Raw genomic sequence first — 21,194 nt, 5'->3', positions numbered from 1 at the left:
TTTGTTCTGTGAGCCCTGAAGTGACTCTGGGGCTCCAGCTACTACCCATACGTACCTGGCTGCCTCCCCCAAAAGGGGTTCCTATTTGGCAAAAACTGATTCTGAGAGGTTTTTAAGTCTGGCCTCTCTAGTCTCTTGTTTCTCCTAAACCTGGCTCACTGCCTCTGGAGAAAGGGCACAGTGATGCATGTCTCCCTCATACAGACACAGCATTTTTCACAGAAACACTTTACTCTTTTGTATTAGAGAAAAAATGTTGCCCTCGGTAAAATTTTTTCCACCCCATTTTGAACATAGATCGTCAGAGTTATGCACTAACTGAAAAGTCAAAGTATGCCTGATACCCTTTTCTGGAAAATATTTCAAGCCTTTAAACACTGTGAAGTGATTTATATTTGACACACAAAATCCCAACAGAAGAGCAATTCTTCTGGAGACACAGAAAGCGTTCAAAAGTTCCAATCAAGGGAACATGTTAACCCCCTCTCCCTCACAATGGTATTTCTGTTCACAAGAACCAAGGTAAGACTTTACTCTTTGGCTCCCAGAAATTACACACCTCCAGTATATACACAGAGTGATATTCCAAGGCTCCTTGTGTATTAAAAATACGATCGATGAGGGGCACCTGGGTGGCTCAGTGGGTTAAAGCCTCTGCCTTCAGCTCAGGTCATGGTCCCAGGGTCCTGGGATCGAGGCCCCGCATCGGGCTCTCTGCTCAGCAGGGAGCCTGCTTCCCACCCCCCTCTCTGCCTGCCTACTTCTGATCTCTCTCTCTGTCAAATAAATAAATAAAATCTTTAAAAAAAATACAATTGATGAGACAACTAGCTGACAGATTAGGAAGCTAGGTCAATAATTATACAGCAAACCCAAAAAGAAATTGTTTCTGCAGAAGGACCAAATATATGGAAGCCTCCTGCTGAGATAAACATCTTCAAAACAAAAGAACCGCAAATCACAGCCAGCCTCGCATCTGACTGCCATCAGCCAGGTCAGGAGACATGCAGTGACCACACCTGAGGACTGTGGGAAGCCACATGGGCGCTGCGATCAGAGGCCCCAGTGTGAGTCCTGAGCATGTCATTCACCCACCTTGGAGAGGCGTTCAGTGCCCTCCAATTCTACTGTTGCAGCTATAAAACTGGGCAGAAGGCACCCACTCTGCAGACCTGCTGGGAGGATTTAAGTATCAAAGTAAGGAGAGTGCGTGGCTCGTGGCAGGGCCCACAGTTAGAGGTAACGAGCACTCTCATTTCAGAACATCCAAAAAGTTCAGGCAAAGATCTGACCGTCTACTTTGCTAGACTTCCTAAAGGCATATGGAGAATGACCATGACCTCTCTCTAAAAGAAATCTCAACCCTGAGAATTCACCACGCAGCACAATGAAGTAACAGGTACATTCAAGCATAGGAATACAGGAATAATCTTCATCTTTTTTTGCCCATGAAGTTTTTCCCAGCCTTTTCACTTACTAGTTCGTAGGTACAGCCTATCTGAGAACATTAGGCACTAATAGAATAGAACTGACGTTTCTTCCGAAGGTCTCCTTTTGAATTTGCATTGGAGGATTTTAGATCAAACCTAATTTTTCACGGTTTTCAGGCCTATTCCCACCTTAGCCATAAAACCTCACAGCAGTATATTGTACATAACACCAGCTACCTCGGTAATAACAATAAGAACTACCATCTGGGCCAAGCAACAGGCCAGCATTACTTTTTTAATTCCTGCCTCCACCGTGTGAGGTGGGCACACTCATCCTCTTCTACCCTCTAGAGGAGAAAACTGCAGGTCAAAGTAGTTGAACTTGTCCTAGGACACACAGCTAAAAGGTGGTAGATCGAGATGTTAAGCCCACATCGGTACAATTCCAAAACATACACTCATTATACGCACATTTCAGATGCTTCCTGGCCTAATACAGGGAAGAAAAACATAATCTAGTTCAAAGAGGCCCCGTTTAAATGGAGAAGTAGGTTAGCAAGACGTGCATAGATAAAGCAATAATTCAAGTCAAAACCACCTTCCTGCCTATAATTTCTACAGACCAAACATCTTCTTTCCCCTTAAACAAGAATCATTTCTTCCTTCCTCTGTTTGCTCTACATACTAGAACAGTCTACAGAGAGATTGAGTTTAAGACTCTGGTCTAATTCTAAACTTCTTTTTTTTAAGGCAACAGAGACATCTCTTGGCCAATACGGGCAACTGCAAGGTGGCAGGAATACCGAGTTAATGCACTGTGAGCGGCACTGGTGAGCCCTTTTCTATTTATCTTTCCAGTGACTCCTCAGTCCTGTGACATTCTAAAGCTGACAGAGCCTTGGCCCACTGGCCACAAAAGGAAGTTTGATAGAGAAACGCGGAGTCAGGGTCTGGGTCCACTACCTGAAATGCAGTTCCATCTGGATGGATCCCTGGGTGGTGCTGCTGTTCCTGGAAGGCTGAAAAATACAACTGAATACATTTGTCATGCCAGCGCTGGCCTTCTGCCCAGCATAGCGGGTGTCAAAAGCCATCATGGAATGGGAAACCAAGTTAATGGATTTGGTTTGGTTGGAAAAGCTTTCATAGAGCAGTTTACATTTCTTGAAGTCGAATCTAAAAGGGAAAAAGCAGACAAGATATTAAACTCTTCCATTTCACAAAATTATCTAAGTTCGAGACAATGGAACAAAGTCTTAAGTATCCCTGAGAATTATGAAGGGGAATAACTTTCCCCGATTTTGTTAACAGACTCCTCAAAAAGGATCTAGCGCCATTGACCCCTGTCTCTTACGTTTCATTTCCAGGAAGATGACCTTGTCCATAGGAACTCCATGAGGAATAACATTATCTACTATTCTCTGGCTGCAATAGCATTCTTGTTTCTCATCTCAAGTCTGAGAAGGTTATACCCGTTTAACAATCTCCAAGGGATGCCAAGGGTCTCTTTAGACCTTCGTCTGTCAACTCCTAGCCTTCCTGCAGGATCCCCTCTCCAGAGACTGCCAAATTGTTATATTACTACAGTTTCCTAGAAGCAACCAGAACAAATAACACTCCTCATATAGAGAAATAATGCAACTGATCCACCAAGAGGAAGTGCATTTGATACTGCCTTTTTTTTTAATAACAGAGGAAGCTACAATGTGCAATTCATAATTTACTCAGTACCATTATGACCTTCCATACAGAATTATTTCAACTTACAAAAAACTGAGGGCATAGCTAGTCACCAGAAAAAAACTGCTGACTCACAAGACTATCTGGGACCCAAGCCTCATTATACCATGTTTCATTCAACTGAGTCAGATAGAGGCCAGGATGGACTGTCGACAGAAAGACAAGAAAAAGAAGAGTGTTTCAGTAGGGAAATTTCTAGACTTTGAAGCCCTGTTTTCAAATACAGAACCACTTTTCCAGCCATATGACCTTTCAGTAGATAAAAAGTCCATCTGGAAAAAAGAAGTCTTATCTGCCCAGCCTCAGCCTCACATGATTATCAAGAGATCAAAAGGAAAAGGTTATCAGGTGTGACGACACAACGCAGTCGTCAGGGCCCCACACCAGTGATCACAAAGTCTTGGTACTCGCAGACCACGCAAGTGATGGACGCTCGAAGCAAATCACCAGGCAGACGCGCGCTACCTGCAGGCAGCCCAGGGTGCTCCTCCATGCAAACACGGGCCCAGCGTTGTCCAAGCTTTCAGCTTCTCAAAAGAGGCCGAAATCCAAACTTTTTATGCCAAGTCCCCCAATTTTTAAATGCTGGCCGGGGACGCAGTGAGCAGGGCTGCTCCCCAACTAGCTCTGGGTCTCCCCTTCGGCAGACAACCCCCCCCCGGCCTGTACTTCGGACCCCTCTGCACTTGGTGGGACAATGCTCGAACTCCGAGAGGTGACCACTCCGGGACTCTCGTCTCTCTTGCTGCCACATCGAGACACTGGCTGCTCTGTCAGCCGCAGGGACTGTGGCTGCAGAGCAGCCTGAGGGCCACCAGGGTCACTTAGCATCAGGAGGAAAACGTCTTCATTTTTCCCAATCCCGGCTGTGTCTTGCATGTCTGTCACTTCTTTTTTGACACCCCCTCCAGCCCGTGGCACTTTTTATTTATTATTATTATTTTAAGCTTCGATGACATAGCACAGCAGCAAGATTACACTAGGAGTGTATTATGATATGACTTTTTCCAATGGAGCCTTCCACCTTACGACACCTCAGGCTCTCTGGAATGTTACCCCCTCCTTTTCACTCACATACAACTGCAGTGGCTGCTGTGTCTCTCCCAGCAGAAATCGCACGACATTAAAGGTGCGTTCCACAGGTACCAATAACAGCAGTACAAGCTCTCCGTAACTGCGGGTCTGGAGTCAATACTTCCAAACACCAATAGATTCAGGGTGGGGAGGGGAATGGGTGAAGGGGAGCGAGAGGTACGGGCTTCCAGTTATGGAATGAGTAAGTCACGGGGATCAAGAGTACAACACAAGCAATACAGTCACGGTGCCGTAGTAGTGTCCCAGGGTGACAGATGGCACCTGCACTCATGGCGAGCACAGCAAAACGGACGGAGAAGTTGAATCACTTTGTTGTACATGTGAAACTAACATCACGTTGTGTGTCCAATTTTTTTGAACCATGCTGACATGAGAACAAAACAAAACAAAAAAACCAATGCCAGCAGAGTCTTAGGAAAATTTTGATTAATTTCTGCAGCTCTTTCAAATGCAACCATTTCAGCACCAGGGGTGGAGGTCACTGACACATCCTATTAACCTGTCTCTACTCATAAAGCAATGAATTTAAACTTAGAAAAAGCAACCAAAAAGCATTGTGCAGACCACCTCCGTTATGAACCACCGTTCTGCAACCTCCGCTCTACGCTAAAGCGAAACAGGAGTACTGTTTGCAGTACTGCTACACTCCTGTCGGTCGCTAGGCCTAAACCAGCACCGTGAAAGTCATACCTGGCTAAGGACCCAGTACTTTCTTTTCCTTTGGGATCTTTCAGCTCCAGACTCACGTTCACCATATCGATGAGGAAGCACATGCACGTGTACACTTCTCCACTGAGAATAGTCTGCAAGAGGAAAACGCCAGTCTGAAAAGGGGGTTAAAATGTCAAGACATTCATCTGCTTGTCGTCCCATCTGCTCTCCGCAGGTGAGGGAGAGCGATCCATGCACAAGGTGGCCATCGGCTGGGACTGTGAGAGTTAAGAGTTGTGGGATGGCTCAAGGTCTCACTTACGTGAATTCTTGGGTCTTGTAAATCGTAAGGCCGCATAAATTCCTCTATGGGCTCTCCGAGGTTGTTCTCCAGTAAACCCCGGATCAGCTTGTATTTGGACAAATCCAGGGAGCAGTGGACTGAGGAGAGGCTGCCATGGATAGAAATGTCTGGCACAGTATGACTTAATTCTCTGAGGAAAGAAAGGAAGTCACTTTGGCCAACAAATCAGTAACACTGACAAAGCTCGCACCCAAACATAAGGAAGAGCTAAACTGTGCCCGCCGACATTATCCATCAGTTCGTTTCTAACTTTCGATAATAAAACTTTCATGTGGCTCCAAACAAACTGGGTGAGCACAACTGAGTATCCAGAGTCATCTACAAAGAACCCTTTTCCTCTCAAAATACACACTTACAACGTCCCCAGATCCGAATTAGCCAAGTAATCGATTAATAAGGAAATTATTATCTCTCTCTCATGAGATATATCTCTCTCTCATGAGACCCAGAAAGAGCTCTAGCGTTACATTTGGGGAGGCAATAAAGAAACGGCGACCTCTTCACTTAACTCTTCAGACTCTGTGATAACTAAAGGCAGACACCAGGGTTTCAGATGGAGCCCAGATGGGACATCAGGATAAACTCTGAATCCGTCACTTGTCTCTGCTGAGACGGGCAGGAGTAGGGCTGAGATGCCCGGATCTGGGGGTAGCATACCTCATCCCCACACTGAAGAGCTGCCCCCCACCCTCCCAGGGAGAAGTGGGCCCCACGGACGCTGCAGATACCACGCTCGGAGTACGGAGACGATGGGGATTCAAAGGAGAATGTAAAAAATAACTTTGCAGAGAAAAATCTATATAGTGATCAAGTAAAGAAAGAGCAGTGATGCAAGCCACAAAAAAAAAAAAAAAAATCTGGAAGGGATGACCAGATGCCCTCTCAGCTCCCTGTTTCTGTGGTGCAAGCAGCTGAGAGGGTCTCTCGTACGGAGTTATCACTGCCTGTCGGGGCTAATGCTATAATCACCTGCACATAAACACAGATGGAAGGGAAGCGGGTCAAGTTTACATAATCAGAGTAACAAAGCACGTTTTTTGGGGGGACAGCATTACTTGAAAAGAAAACGAAGTGTTCCATTTCTAAACAACAAAGCTCCTCCTAAGATTGCGAGGCCAGGAAAACCAGAGAGCGCCCATGCCAAGCATAACTGAGCGCCAGCCAGGGAGCACTCGAATAACAAGTAAGAATAAAATGCAAACATCCCAGAGAGAGCAGCTACACGGTGTCAGTGTCGTTAATCCAGAGAGAAACAAAAAAGGAGCATTAAACGGTTTGCCCAAACCCTAGAACCCGGAAGTGAGTGGCCAAAGACGGATGAGAACCGCACTGCCCATAAGCAACCAGACGGCTTGTCAAAATGCTTCCAACGAGAACGTCCTTCATTACTTGACAGCCACGCACCATCTTTGCTCATAACAGAAATGCCAAGTATTGCTGCTTTCTCCAAAACGAATGCCCCAAACAGACAGCGATCACACACGGGGCACAGCAGCTCCTGTCCGGGCTCGTGGTCCCCAGGCCACACCAGGGGACCTCACTCACTTTCACCCAAGGCTTAGCCCTGAGACCCAGGTTCCACTGGTCTCTGGTGGGGTCTGGGAACATTCACATTTAAGATGTTTCCCGGACGATCCCACAGCAGTAATGACAATGAAGCGATGCTCTACACTACAGAAATGAGCATCCCGTGCTTGAGGCCAATGAAAAGGTAAATTAGAGTCAGCTCATTAGCTTTTATGGAGTACTTTCAGATTGCTTAATGGAGCAAAATGGGCAGAACAACAGCTCAACAGTTATTCTGATTAAATGGAGCTCCGGGGTAAGTAGCAACACCAGGTCCAGGATCTATTGTGCTTGGAACATATAATCCAAATGTGACCCCTTCCAAAATACTTTCCTTGCCATCACCACCTTCCTACATCCACCAAAAGCCAGGCTACACCCGTGCCGCTTTGTCTTTGTTTCCAAGGCCCCAGGGGCAATCCCGTAACACAGTCTCTAACACTGAGTCAAACTCTAAATTACAATCACCTTCTAATTTGCCTTCCTCTATCCCTGTATCAACACAACATAAGCTCCATAAAGACAGGTTTTTCTTCCCATCACAGTAGCCCTCATGTTTAGCACACAGCTGGGATTCAATAAACATTTGCTACATGGAAGAAATAAGTGAACACCTATTCTCTTCCAGACTTACCTCCACAGCACTGATTGCCAAGTTATTAAGATTCTACCAGAGACAGAAAATTATCCAGATGTAAACCACTCACTTGTCCAAATTCCTTTCCACCTGCAGTTTCAGGCGACAAGGCTCAGTTAGGAGACTCCCTCCCGTCGGACGCACGGAGTAGGAAGGGAACACCAGATCCCCACTGCTGTCGTCTGAGGCCTTAGAATACTCTCGTGGACACCTCTCTGCAGCAAAGATGTCCATGTCTTGTAGGTCCACGACAATGCAATCCAGCAGGCAGACATGGTCTTCTACATGGACCCAAGGAAAGAGAGAGAATGAAGAAAGTAAGACCCAGACTGGACCAGCCCTGAACAAAACTAAAAAGGTAAACAAAGTTCATTCTGTCTTTGGAAAACGTTTGGAACTGTCTCCTTCAAAAACCTGAGTGTCCAAAAGTCTCCACTCCAGCACCAAGGCCTCCCTATGTGGCACTCCTCACGCTGGACCCTTCCCATCTGCTCCCCTTGCACATCACGCACATGCTACTGTCCTGAGACATGAGCTGAGCCTAAAGGATTTATGACCAACATGACTGGAGAGCCATCCCTCCCAAGGATATCCTACAGAGGTCTCATGTAGAGAGGACGCAACTCAAAGCCTTCAAAGTTTTCCAGCACCGAAATTCTTTTCTTCAACAAATATGTCATCATTTCTGCTACCACTGATCTCATCCAAACCACCGCCATTCTGCCCGGCCCTCTAGAAACTCCCCCGCAGTATACCTACACCATTCCCTCTGGCCTTCACAAAACCATTCTGCCCGCAAAATACCTGAGTAATCCTTAAAAAAATAAACGAGACCATAACATTCTCTTCCTCCTACGCTTTAATGATTATGCTTAATCCAAAGTTGTTTCTATAAACTCCCCCTAAATCCTTATAAAACCCTGCATAAGCCCACTGCCTACTTTTCCAACCTCATCTCAAGCCATTCTCCATCCTGCTCCTGAAGCCTCAGGCTCACCGGCCTTTGTCTCCCCAAAACTTCCAAGCCCTCCGTTACCTGAACAGCCTTACCTATGGCATCACCCTCCCCTCTCGATCTCGACTGGGTCCTCTCTGTTCTTTCCTCCTGCACCATTCCATCTTTCCCAGAACATCTCACGATGTCCACATAGTGGGGCCTGCTTGGCGCCTCTCATCTCCTACGCAGAGTGGCAGGAGCCGTGTCCAACAGCATGTAGTACACAGCAGAGACGGATTATAACATCAGTGTTCAGTCCACATCTCATATATCAGGTCTTCAGGCTTAAAGCTCATTTGTGCAAATGTTTTTAAACACCTACTCTGTGCCAGTTACTTTTCTCAGTCCAGGACACTATTCCAGGATACAGCAGTGAACAAAACATACAAATATCTTTCCCCCTATGAAGCTTATATTCTAATATAAAATTGTAAATTTATAAATTCTCCACCAAATTAATCTGTTCATTTAATATAATCCCAATCAAAATCCCAAAAGGGAACTTTTGAGGTAAGCGGGAGTAGGGGGAAATGTAACAAAATAATTCTTAGGTTATTTTTAAAAATAATTAAGGGTATTTGTCCCATGGGATGATAAAACACAGGGAAGGTGTTTCTGAGTGTGTTATCAGAAGCGGAACACACAAAGGAAAGTAACAATGGATCTAGCTATATGGAAATTAAAGAGTTGTACAAGATGAAAATATCATGAACAAAAAAGGCAAAAGAGAAACTGGGGGAAAAATGCAATCTATTTGACAGATAATAGAGAAATACTCCCATTTTACAAAGATTTGGAAAAATCTGTAAGAAAAGAACATGCGAGTAGGAAAATTGGCAAGGAATGTGACAGGCTATCTATTGCCAAAAGAAAATCATCCCAGCATGTATATGAAAATATATCCAACCTCATTAGTGATCAAATAAATGCACGTTAAAACACACACACTAAATAAAGAAATATAGCAGTTGTTTTTTACTATTTTGATAAACACATGGAAGAGACAGAAGTGGAACTGATCTGGTAGAAGGGGGTAGGGGAGGGGGTAAAAGGCTTCAGAGATTACTTAGGATCATCACGGAAGCCTAAGGATACACAGAGCAGTTTGCAAACCACTACTTTAATCCCATCTTAATCACAAACAAATTCCAGAAACAAACAGCAAACCGGAAGGAGAAATACTGTTCGGAGAGAGATCTTTCCATCGATCTCTAAAACATCCTAAATCATTTCTGAGGCATTCGCCTACCTTCCTCCTACTCATCACCGTCCTCACAGCAACAGCCCAAGGTCACAAGTGTCAGTGGCACCGTGTGCGCAACCCCCACCCCTACGCTCCACACCCAGTACCTATAGAGACTGGTAGACAGAATCACGCAGGGTAAGGATTTGGCTCTGCGGTCAAACTGCCCAAGTTCATAGTCCAACTCTGCCACTTACTATCCGCACAACCCAGGGCAAGTTGAGCTACTTAATCTCTCTAAGTCTTTGTCTCTTTGTGTGTAAAATGAGGATAAAAATGAAACTCTATAGGGGTGCTGTGGTGTGAAATCCAATGATTTATGGAACAACGTGCCATGATATCTGGCACACAGCAAGTGTTCAACAACCAGCAGTGTGATGATGATTAGGACAATCTCATTTATTTAATCATCAATCCAACCATAAGACACGTTCCTGTCACCTCTAGGACCACAAGGGACTATAGGGAGTAAATAGTACCTAGTACAGTTAGTCCTTGCATAGAACAAAAGACATGCAACAGCCTTCTCAGTGAGTGTCCCAATCTCTCAAAGTCTGATCACACTGGATGGATTTTTGCAGCAAATCACATTCTGTTTCCCTCTCTAACTTATCCTACCCATCACCTACCCAGAATACATTTAAAAACCATAAGGCCAGGGGTGCCTGGTTGGCTTAGTCAGAGGAGCAACTCTTGATCTTGGGGTCCTGATTTCAAGCCCCACGATGGGTGCAGAGATAAATTAAAAAACTCAAATGGGGTGCCTGGGTGGCTCAGTCAGTTACGCGTCTGACTCTTGATTTCGGCTCAGGTCATGATCTCAGGGTCATGAGATCAAGACTCAAGTAGGGCTCTGCACTGGGCATGGAGCCTGCTTAAATAAAATAAGATAAAAAAGGATTAAAAAACAAAAATAAATTTAAAAACAAAACAAAAAGGCCAAAAAAAATTATTTTTCATCAAAATAAAAAGCTTCTGCACAGCAAAGGAAACAACAAAACTAAAAGGCAACCTACTGAATGGGAGAAGATATTGCAAATGACACATCTGATAAAGGGTTAGTATAAGAATTTATACAACTTAACACCAAAAAAACCCAAATCCAATTTAAGGATGGGCTGAAGACCTGAAGAGACACTTCTCCAAAGAAGATATCCAGATGGCCAACAGACACATGAAAAGATGCTCGACATAACTCATCATCAGGGAAGTGCCACTCAAAATTACAATGAGCTACCACCTCATGCATGTCAGAATGGTTAAAATCAACAACACAGGAAACAAGAGGTGTTGGTGAGGATTCAGAGAAAGGGGAACCCTCCTGCACTGCTGGTGGGAATGCAAATTGGTGCGGCCACCGGGAAACAGTAGGGAGAGTCCTTAAAAGATTAAAAATAGAACTACTCCATAATCCAGTAATCACACTACTGGGTATTCACCCCCAAATACAAGAGCAATAATTCAAAGGGATACACGCACCCAATGTTTATAGCAGTATTTGCAATAGCCCAATTATGGCGGCAGTCCAAGTACCCATCAAGTGATGAATGGATAGAGGTAGTATACAGGACGCCTGGGTGGCTCAGTCAGTTACCCTCTGCCTTCTGCTTGGGTTACGAGCCCAGGGTCCTGGAATCGAGCTCGGTGTCCAGCTCCCTGATCAATGGAGAGTCTGCTTCTCCCTCTCCCTTGACCTCTTCCCCTGCTTGTGCGCGTGCTCTCTTTCACAAAAATAAATAAATAAAATCTTAAAAAAAGAAAAGAGGTGGTAAGTATATATATTTATATACATATAAATACATATATATGTGTATATAAATATATGTGTATATATGTTTAATACACACACACACACACACACACACACACAATGCAACATTACTCAGCCATAAAAAAAGAATGAAATCTTGCCATTTGCAAGGACATGGACGGGGCTAAAGAGTACTGCGCTGAGTGAAATAAGTCAGTCACAGAAAGACAAATACCATATCATCTCACTCATATGTGGAATTTAAGAATCAAAACAAACAAGCAAAGGGGAAAAGAGAGGGAGAGAGAGAGAGACAGAAAGAGACCAGCCAAGAACCAGATCTTAACTATAGAGAACTGACAGTTATGAGAAGGGAGATGGTAGGGGGTGGGGGAAACAGCTGGTGGGGACTATGGGGAGCACTGGTCATGACGGGCACAGGGTGACTATGAAGCACTGAATCACTGCACTGTACACCTCAAACTAATATAACACTCTGTGTTAATATGCTGGAATTAAAATAAAGCAAAAAATTAAAAACCTTAAAAAAATAAAACAAAACAATTAAATTTAGTTAAATTTAATTTTTTAAAAAACGCAAAAGGCCAAAATCAGGCTCTCATCTGGAATAACTCATTCTTAAATTCCAGAGAAGAGCACCAGTAACGGGACGGTTCCTATCTTTGCAAAATAGTTACTTACAGTATCTCTGTGGTTACCTAATTGACACTAATATTTTTTCAGAGTTCTTTGTTTTTTTAGAATTAAATAGAATAATAATTGAGTAGAAAACAGCGTCTTGACAGTGACTTGCAAGGATATGGCTAAGGATACAGGAATCATTCCAGTTTTACTATCACCATCTTGTGGCAACCACCTTGACCTTGAGGAAAAAGTCCTAAGAGACAATCTAAACCTCTTTATTCACACTGTGTCTTGCTAATTTAACTGTACTTCAGAAGTCGCCCACTGCGAAAATCTATATCCTGAGAACTCTTAAGCTTTCTAAAGTAATACCAAAATCAGATTATCACTAAAGACCTGATACCACTCTGATGCATCCCCCGGAGGCACCGGCCACAGTCCCCTCAACTCCCCACCTTCGTCTTCGCAGCTCCTTCCTCCTCTTTTACCTGGACTGCCGGAAAGCTGGCTGGCAGAGGGCGCGGTTTGCTGCCCTTGCTGCTTGGTCGAAGTACTCGGCGCAGACTCACTCCTCAGGCTGCCTAGACTCGTTCCAGCAGGAGGCATCATGAACAGCCCCTCGGAATGTGCTCCCTTTGGGTCCTCCGTGCTTGTCATTTTCCTCATGTAGTGTTTGGGGGTACCCGTTGGGGACGCTGAAGGCACAGATTCCTGGGGGAAAAAATAAAATAAAATAAAACTAGAAGGTAGGAATGGGGCGACTGTATCTTTACTCTCCTGAAAATCCTACCCCAGTCCCTGGGCTCTTCAAAGACTCTATGACACTTGGCACTTCCCAAGCCCCCCAAATCCCATAAACAAAAGGGTAACAACAGGGTCATGATCTTTCCTGTCATGTGTAATTATTTGCAGAGATGTTACTTATAATTCAACACCTACTGAGAACTATAGCCATCTTGCAGGAATATATTATCTGTTGGCTTGAGATGCCAATTGTTGGTGGTTCAGTCTAGGTCAGACACAGCGGAGGCAGAGCTCTCGGCCATACAAAATGTGTTACTGCTTTGCTGGAGGGGAGGGGCCTGTAATTCTAAGAGAACATATCTACAGCAACATGGTTCCAAAGGAATGACACCACGGTAGCGTGTCTACACTCCCTAGAAGTCACTCCGTCTGGGCGTCATTTCTCATCTTTTCAAGTGACTGTGCAAATGAAAACAAAATGAAGACCACAGGAGGCTGGCCATTCTTATTCTGTTTCTGTTTAAGGGCATAAAAACTAAGGGCAAATACTGAGTAATGTAAATTAATTCTACTGAAAACAGGACACGCTTTTCTCACATACTCGGTACCCCCGGTTCTCTGCTAACAGTGGAAATCTTCTCCACCTGAATGATTCAATAACTGACTTTTAAACTTCACCCAAGCCTCCATGCTACCTGTCCGCAGGGCTCTGCCACCATCGACCCACTTTCACAGGCGTGCTGGGGGGAAGGGGAAGAACGGGTTTCCCGCCAGCACTGCCCTATGTGTTTACGCCTCGCAGCTCTGAAAAGGAGGTGGTAATACTGTTCTTCCCAGTTCTCTTAATTACAGTGATTCACAAGTAACAGTGGAAAAAAAAAAAAAAAAAGTTCTTACTTTCTGCATTTTTTTTTGGAAGGCAAATTGCGAGGTAAATGCTCTTAAATATTTCGACATTAAAAACCTTCCTCCTGGGGCGCCTAGGTGGCTCAGTGGGCTGAGCCTCTGCCTTCAGCTCAGGTCATGGTCTCAGGGTCCTGGGATCGAGCCCCGCATCGGGCTCTCTGCTCAGCAGGGAGCCTGCTCACCTCACCTCTCTCTCTGCCTGCCTCTCTACCTACTTGTGATCTCTCTGTCAAATAAATAAATAAAATCTTTAAAAAAAAAAAAACCTGCCTCCTTTCTTAATTTACTTAAACTCTAGAGAGTAGCTGTTGCCCTCTGACTTGATTCATCTCTACATCCTCTCTGTAGTTGGTTTAAATAAATCAATGGCTTGAGGAGATTAACTCAAAGCTTATGAAGGGCTGACTTAGAAATTATGGTTTAAGCGCAGCAAACTGTGGTTGAGAATGAAAGGAGAGCATACGTGAAAGACCCAAGCCTGCGCTTGTTAAGACATGGATTTGTGTAAAACAATCCCAAACACACTGGAGTCGGGGGTGGGGGGGACTCAAAGGCAAATACCACCCCACCCCCCTACCTTCCCTACCCCTCACCCCCCCCACCCCCACAAGCTTTGATTTCAGGATTGTTTCCTGCTCTTTAATCACTGGAATGCATACTGGACAAACCTCACACATGCAAATACATTGAAGGGAAAATGTAAATGCAAAGTGATTTTAGGTGAAGATTTTAGGTGATTCTTCACTTCATCTAGGCCTAGATCAACCGAGGCTGACTGTGCCTGTGGAAAGGTGAGCTCCACAGACAGGGTTATCTGAACACAAAGACTTGACCAAGAGACACACTCCAAGCAGCCCTTATGGAATTCTACAGAACAATCACTGGTATGTAATGAGATAAAAGTTTGCCGAGGACTTAAGAAAATTAGATCACCAAGAAATTACTGCCTAGAGCCAAAAAAAATTTTTTTTGGTCCTTAAGAAGGCGTTCTCTAGGGGCACCTGGGTGACTCAACCATTAAGCACCTTCCTCCGGCTCAGGTCATGATCCCAAGTTCCTGGGATCGAACCCCGCATCGGGCTCTGTACTCAGTGGGAAGCCTGCTTCTGTCTCTCCCACTCCCCCTGCTTGTGTTCCCTCTTCCACTGTCTCTATCTCTCTCTCTCTCTGTCAAATAAATAAAATCTTTAAAAGAAAAAAAAAAGAAGAAGAAGAAGGCCTTCTCTAGGCAGGAGGGAAGTGATTCGTCAAAGGGACAAAAAGGTAATCAGCAGGCTTTCCCAGATTATGTGGTTCCCAAAGACGTGGTTTTTCAAAGTTTTCTTTTTAGAGCATATGAATGTGAATTGACTGCTGAATCCCATAAGGTTTTTCCGAATACCAGGGGGCAAAAAGTATATTATACCTTGAAGAAAAAGCGATCCTTGTAGGCACTGCCACTTAAAATCAAATCCTCAAAAACAAATACAGGAAAAGTCTTTCATTACAATACTGCAAACTACATGCTGTCATTTGGCTTATTTAACAAAACAGAAACTGATGTGCAAAAAGTTCTTCAAATATTTTAGCAATTCTTAGAGTCTAACTTCTCAGTGCATGAGCTCATATACAGATATAACCAATACAGAACATCAGGTCCTTTACCTTTTTAGGAAGGGGAGAGAAACATAAATGGTATTATTCAACCTGATCACTCCTTCTGGTTCTAGCTGATTTCTTCCTAAAAAATTTAGTCCTCAAAACAAAAATTTACCACAAACAAAGATATCCTGAAGAACGTACTGTCGGCTCAAAAGACCGTTCCAAAGAAGGGATTCAACTCTCCCTTGGGCAGTTGATGGCAGCACAGCTGGAACAAGATGTTGGAACAAAGTGTCCCAAGGTGACGGTGAGGACAACCTTCACAGGCAAACACAAGCTCTGATACATTTGTTTAATATCTAGTCATGTTGGGGTACCTGGGAGGCTCAATCAGTTAAACATCTACCTTCAGCTCAGGTCACGATCCCAGGGTCCTGGGATCGAGTCCACATCGGGCTCCCAGCTCAGCGGGGGGTCTGCTTCTCCATCTCCCTCTGCTACCCTCTCCCCTCACCGAAACTCGGGTGCTCTCTCTCTCTGGTCTCTCTCAAATAAATAAATAAAATCTTTTTTTAAAACCTAGTCATGTTAATTAGAAATACCTCATACTAAGGATATTTTAGAAGCGAGAACTTCTAGAAGCAGTTACCAATCTTTCTTTTCACAAATGTATCCTTCTTTTATGTTCTTTAAGACTTTGGTCAGTGAACAGCAAAATGTTTCTCTCTCAACTGCAAAAACAGACTTTCTTCATTAAGACCCAGGCTGCCAGATTCTACCAGGCCTGCTGTTAAAGACCAGTGGAAACTGATTTTACTTTTACTCTCTTAAAAAACCATACCTAAGTGGAAGCCTACTTCTCCCTATCAGAGCAGGGAAGGCCTATCATTCTGGCAGGAGGGCTTCCTACAGCGAGGTCAACAGCAATCCAGCCCAGAATCATCAGCTCTGCCTGAGGGCCCGACTACGAAGCTGAAGCTGTGAGGTCATTGTGGGGGCGTTCAGCCCTCCCATGCTGAGCTCTGCTGCTCGGGCATCACCCTCTGCTCTGATCACGGCATCAGGTTTCTTTGAGTGACTACAAGTGAGGTGATACATGGACAACCCGCCCCTCAACCCTTCGTCCAAACACCGTCACTCTGGTCTGAACCCAAGGTTATGACACATGAACATGGCTGCCACGTCCACGCCGTCTGTCTGCACCCTTCTTTCTCTACCGGCTCCCACTCGCTGAGTCAAGTATTTTCAGCTCAGGATGTGCAGCTTAGTAAGAGTGAGTAAATGGATGAGTGAGAAGCAAAACAAATGAAGAAAAATATGGAGACAGTAATTTGAAAACAAAATTATTTGAGTTCAGGTATTACCAACAAATATCGTCTCCTGTTACTTTCTGAACAGAGCTGAGGTTCTTGGCAACGTCCTGGTGACAACTAGAACCCAACTCACAGATTTTCATTTTCTTTTCCTTCTACACCTAGAGAGGCAAACAGTAACTGCTCAAATTTGTGTCTTTTCTGTGATCAACTCTGGAGTTCTTCCCTTGAAAATTATTTTAATGAACTCAGCCACACCCTTTAGAAAATTCCAAAGAGCTACAGGTATGCAGGCTGGGGTCCGTAAGGCACATGGTAGGGACAGCCTTCCCCAGTTGACTGTCCCCACACAGGCCTAATCCTAACAGCGCGGGGTGAAGGCATAGCACAGCTGAGAGTGTAGGAAAGGCAGACACACCAAGTCTGAGGCCCATGCTATACTTCTGACTAGCTGTATTATCCAAAAGAAATGACCCACCCTATCTAAGTCTCCATATCTTCAGCTCGAAAAATGGGGTTAATAAAACCAGATACCCCCTTAGGTTGCTAAGGAGAAAAAAAAATGGACAAATATGTAAAGAGCTTAGCACTGGTTGGTATATAAGAAGCATCCAATGAATGTTGACTATGTACTGCTATTATTGCCAGTCATAAGAGCTCATAATGAAATCCTGTGCAACTTCTCCTTCAAAGGCTCTCTCCCTATGTTATTAGCTATTAGACTAAAGACGGGCATGACTAGCTACGAATTTCAGTAACTGCTTTTCTGACAAGCTAAAATGAATTTGTTCTTCATATGCAAATATACTGCAAAGCCGCCATGGAAACCAGCAAGGTTCCATTAAAATACACACCTCGAACAGCAAGACCTCGTCCTAAGTTCCATCAGTGTTAGCCTCCCTGACTGCAGAAGTGGGTGGGAGGGGCCCAAGAGACCACCTCCGAAACCAACACTGTGACTTACTACATGAACGTAAAATGAAAGCAACAATCTTCAGCCCAGTCACCGCTAAACATTATCATAAGAAATAAATAAGAGCTAAAGTAGTTTTGAACTGTAAAGCCATACGCTATATAAAATTTTATCATGAAGATATGAACGGCTTCAGATAAACCACGGGCCAAATCCCATCCTCTGAAAAAAGGCAGGTCACATAAAAAGTTGATCACTTAAAAGGTCAGCCTGTGAGAAAAGCATTATACAGACAGAAGGTTGATTCTGTTGGTTGTTTGCATACAACTGGTAAAGGTTATAATTTACACTATCTCTATTAAAAGGTTAACTGAAATGTCAATAAAATGTCAAGAAAGAATTGTTCAAGCCGCATACGCCACAAAAGTAACAGCAGCTACAAGTCATCTTGGGGCAACATATGAAATCTTCCACTGGCACGTGAGTAGCTGGACTATTCAAGGGAATGGATATTGACGGCTCACCTTGTCTTGTAGGGAAAAGGTCCCAGGAAAGCCAGCAAAGAGAAACTTGTTCTTGACCTTCAACTTCCCCAAATTTGCTACAATCAGATTATTTGATCTGGAACTTTCAGGGATAAGGAGAACGGGAGCACCCGCCTCAATATCCAGGAGAACCCGTGAACAGCGCTGGGCTTGGTCTCTCACCTGAAACAGGAAGAAAAATGAACTCAGAGGCTCCATCAATGCCCTAATCTTATAACCAGACAGCCTCCGGCTCCCAAAGTTCCATGAATTCATGATTCTAAAACAACTGAAATCACACAGAATATATTCCAGCACCATGGAGTTACACTAGAAATCGATAACAAGATTTCTAACAAGATTGGAAAACCCCCAAATATTTGGAAAGTAGACTACACACTTAATAACCCAAGGGTCAGAGACGAAATCGCAGGGAAACAGAAAAATATTTTGGCCTAACTGATTAAAAAAAAAAAAAATGGAGCATATTCAAATCTGTGGGACACACTTAAAACAGTGCTTAACGAAAAATGTATAGTATAGTATTAAACGCTTATTTTATGTAAAAGAATAAAGATTAAAATCAGTGACCAAAGTCTAAGAAGCTAGAAAAAGGAAAAGCAAAATGAACCTAAGTAAGTAGAAGGGGAAAAAATAATATAACGCAGAAATCAGTTATTCAGAAAACAGATGGATAATTTTTAAAAATCAATTAAACATTTATACAACACGATACCCAACAACCATAGAATATACAATATTTCCAGGTATACATGGCATACTCGTTGATAATATGCCTGGGCCATGATACAGGCCTTGATAAGTTAATTATTTGAAAAGGCTGATAAAACCAACGAACCTCTAGCTATACCAATCAAGAAAACAAAAATAGTCACTATCAGGAAGGAGTATGAGACATTGCTACAGAACCTACAAAAATTTTTTTTATTATTTTATTCATTTCAGAGAGAAAGGGAGAGAGCACGATTGAGTGGGAGGGGCAGAGGGAGAGGGAGAAGCAGACCCTCACTGAGCAGGGAACCTGATGTGGGCTTGATCCCAGGACAGCAGGATCATGACCTGAGCAGAAGGCAGATGCTTAACCGGCGGAGCCACGCAGGCATCCCCACCAGAACTTACAAATATTTAAAAATAAGGCAACCTATGAACAACTTCATGCCAACAAACTGACAATTTAGATGAAGTGGAGAGATTCCTTAAAAAGCACATGCACAGGGGCGCCTGGGTGGCTCAGTGGGTTAAGCCTCTGCTTTCTGCTCAGGTCATGATCTTGGGGTCCTGAGATCGAGCCCCGCATCGGGCTCTCTGCTCTGTGGGGAGCCTGCTTCCTCCTCTCTCTCTCTGCCTGCCTCTCTGCCTACTTGTGATCTCTGTCTGTCAAATAAATAAATAAAATCTTAAAAAAAAAAAAAAAGCACATGCACAAACCATCTACGGCTAACATCAGATTTACAGAATGTTTTCCCGCTTAGATAAGAAACAAGGCAAGGGGATCCCCTCTTACCACTTCTATTCAACATTATGCTGAAGTCCCTAGTCTGTATAAAAAGACCTACAGGTTGGAAAGGAAAAAAATACAACTCTCTTATTCCAAACAACATAATCACCCATGGAGAAAATCCTAAAGATTTAGGATAAGTTTAGCAAGAATGAAGGGTGAGAGCTCAACATGTCAATATTTGAAAGTTAATTATATTTCTCACACATTCAATAAACAATTGGACATTGAAATTTTCTTAAAAATTGATTATCGTTTACAATAGCATCAAAATTTCAAAGACCTAGGGATCAATTTAACAAAAAAGATGTGTGAGATCAGTAACACAATAGTGAGAGAAACTGAAGTCCTAGTTAAATGGAGAGATATACCACATTAGAGGTCCAAAGACTCTATTATTAAGAGATATATAGGGCGCCAGGGTGGCTCAGTGGGTTAAAGCCTCTGCCTTCGCCTCAGGTCATGATCTCAGGGTCCTGGGATGGAGCCCCGCATCGGGCTCTCTGCTCAGCGGGGAGCCTGCTTCACCCCCTCTCTCTGCCTACTTGTGATCTCTGTCTGTCAAATAAATAAATAAAATCTTAAAGAGAGAGAGAGAGAGATTCAGTGCAATCCCAATCAAAATCCCAGCAGATTTTACTGTAGAGAGATTCTAAAATTTGTATGGAAAAGCAAAGGTCCTAAAGTAGCCAAAACACCTCTGAAAAAAGAACAAAGCTGGAGGACTTACACTACCCAATTTCAAGACACGGTGTAAAGTGACAGCTATTAAGATAGTACTGGCATACAATTAAACACAAATCAAGGGAACAGAATAGAAAGTGAAGAAATATACATATCCCTGTATGGTCCACTGTTTCTCAACAGATGTGCCAAGATAACACAACGGGAAATGAACAGTCTAGATACGCACATGGGGGACAAAACAGCTCCCCCCTCACTTCATACAATACACAAATATTAACTAAAGGGACACCTGGCCAGCTCTCAGTCAGTAGGGCATGCACCTCTTGATCTCAGGGTTGTGAGTTCAAGCCCCATGATGGGTGTAGAGATGACTTTAAAAAGTAAGAATATTTAAAAATAATTTACTCAAAATGGAAGAGATCTAAAATTATAAAACTTCGAACAGAGGACATAGGAAAAAATTTTCGCCACCTAGTGGTGGACAAAGATTCCTTTGACAAAACACAAACAGCACTAACCATAAAGGAAAAAAATTGGACTTCATCAAAATGGAAAAACTTCTGCTTTTCTTTTTTTTTTAAGATTTTATTTATTTATTTTATAGACGGAGATCACAAGTAGTCAGAGAGGTAGGCAGAGAGAGAGGAGGAAGCAGGTTCCCCGCTGAGCAGAGAGCCCGATGTGGGACTCGATCCCAGGACCCTGAGATCATGACCTGAGCCTAAGGCAGAGGCTTTAACCCACTGAGCCACCCAGGCACCCCCGAAAAACTTCTGCTTTTCAAAGAATAGTGTTAGGAAAATGGGAAAAAAGCCATAGACTGGGAGAAGGTATTCACAACACATATATCAAAGGGCTTGTACCAGAATATACAAAGAAGGAAAGAATA

General features: G+C 43.6%; 1 protein-coding gene across 11 annotated transcripts in view; it reads right to left on the bottom strand.

Annotated features, from left to right (window-relative positions):
- The window catches only part of VPS13D (vacuolar protein sorting 13 homolog D), a 250,476-nt gene that overhangs the window by 176,427 nt on the left and 52,855 nt on the right, over window positions 1-21,194 (bottom strand). For 8 of the 11 annotated variants that reach the window (XM_032863445.1, XM_032863446.1, XM_032863449.1 and 5 more), the window contains 6 exons: window positions 18,100-18,282; window positions 12,607-12,829; window positions 7,554-7,764; window positions 5,239-5,410; window positions 4,956-5,089; window positions 2,394-2,606 (listed from right to left, as the gene is read on the bottom strand). In XM_032863445.1, coding sequence (XP_032719336.1) covers window positions 2,394-2,606; window positions 4,956-5,089; window positions 5,239-5,410; window positions 7,554-7,764; window positions 12,607-12,829; window positions 18,100-18,282 — 1,136 coding nt within the window. The remainder of the gene's footprint in view (window positions 1-2,393; window positions 2,607-4,955; window positions 5,090-5,238; window positions 5,411-7,553; window positions 7,765-12,606; window positions 12,830-18,099; window positions 18,283-21,194) is intronic. The other 3 variants (XM_032863447.1, XM_032863448.1, XM_032863451.1) reach the window with 1 other exon arrangement.

This window comes from Lontra canadensis, unplaced genomic scaffold (genome assembly GCF_010015895.1).
Source record: "Lontra canadensis isolate GAN:19392208 unplaced genomic scaffold, GSC_riverotter_1.0 scaffold25, whole genome shotgun sequence".
In the NCBI taxonomy this organism is placed as follows: domain Eukaryota; kingdom Metazoa; phylum Chordata; class Mammalia; order Carnivora; family Mustelidae; genus Lontra; species Lontra canadensis.
Note: the sequence above shows the minus strand (reverse complement) of the source record. Positions and strands in the feature narration are given on the sequence as shown.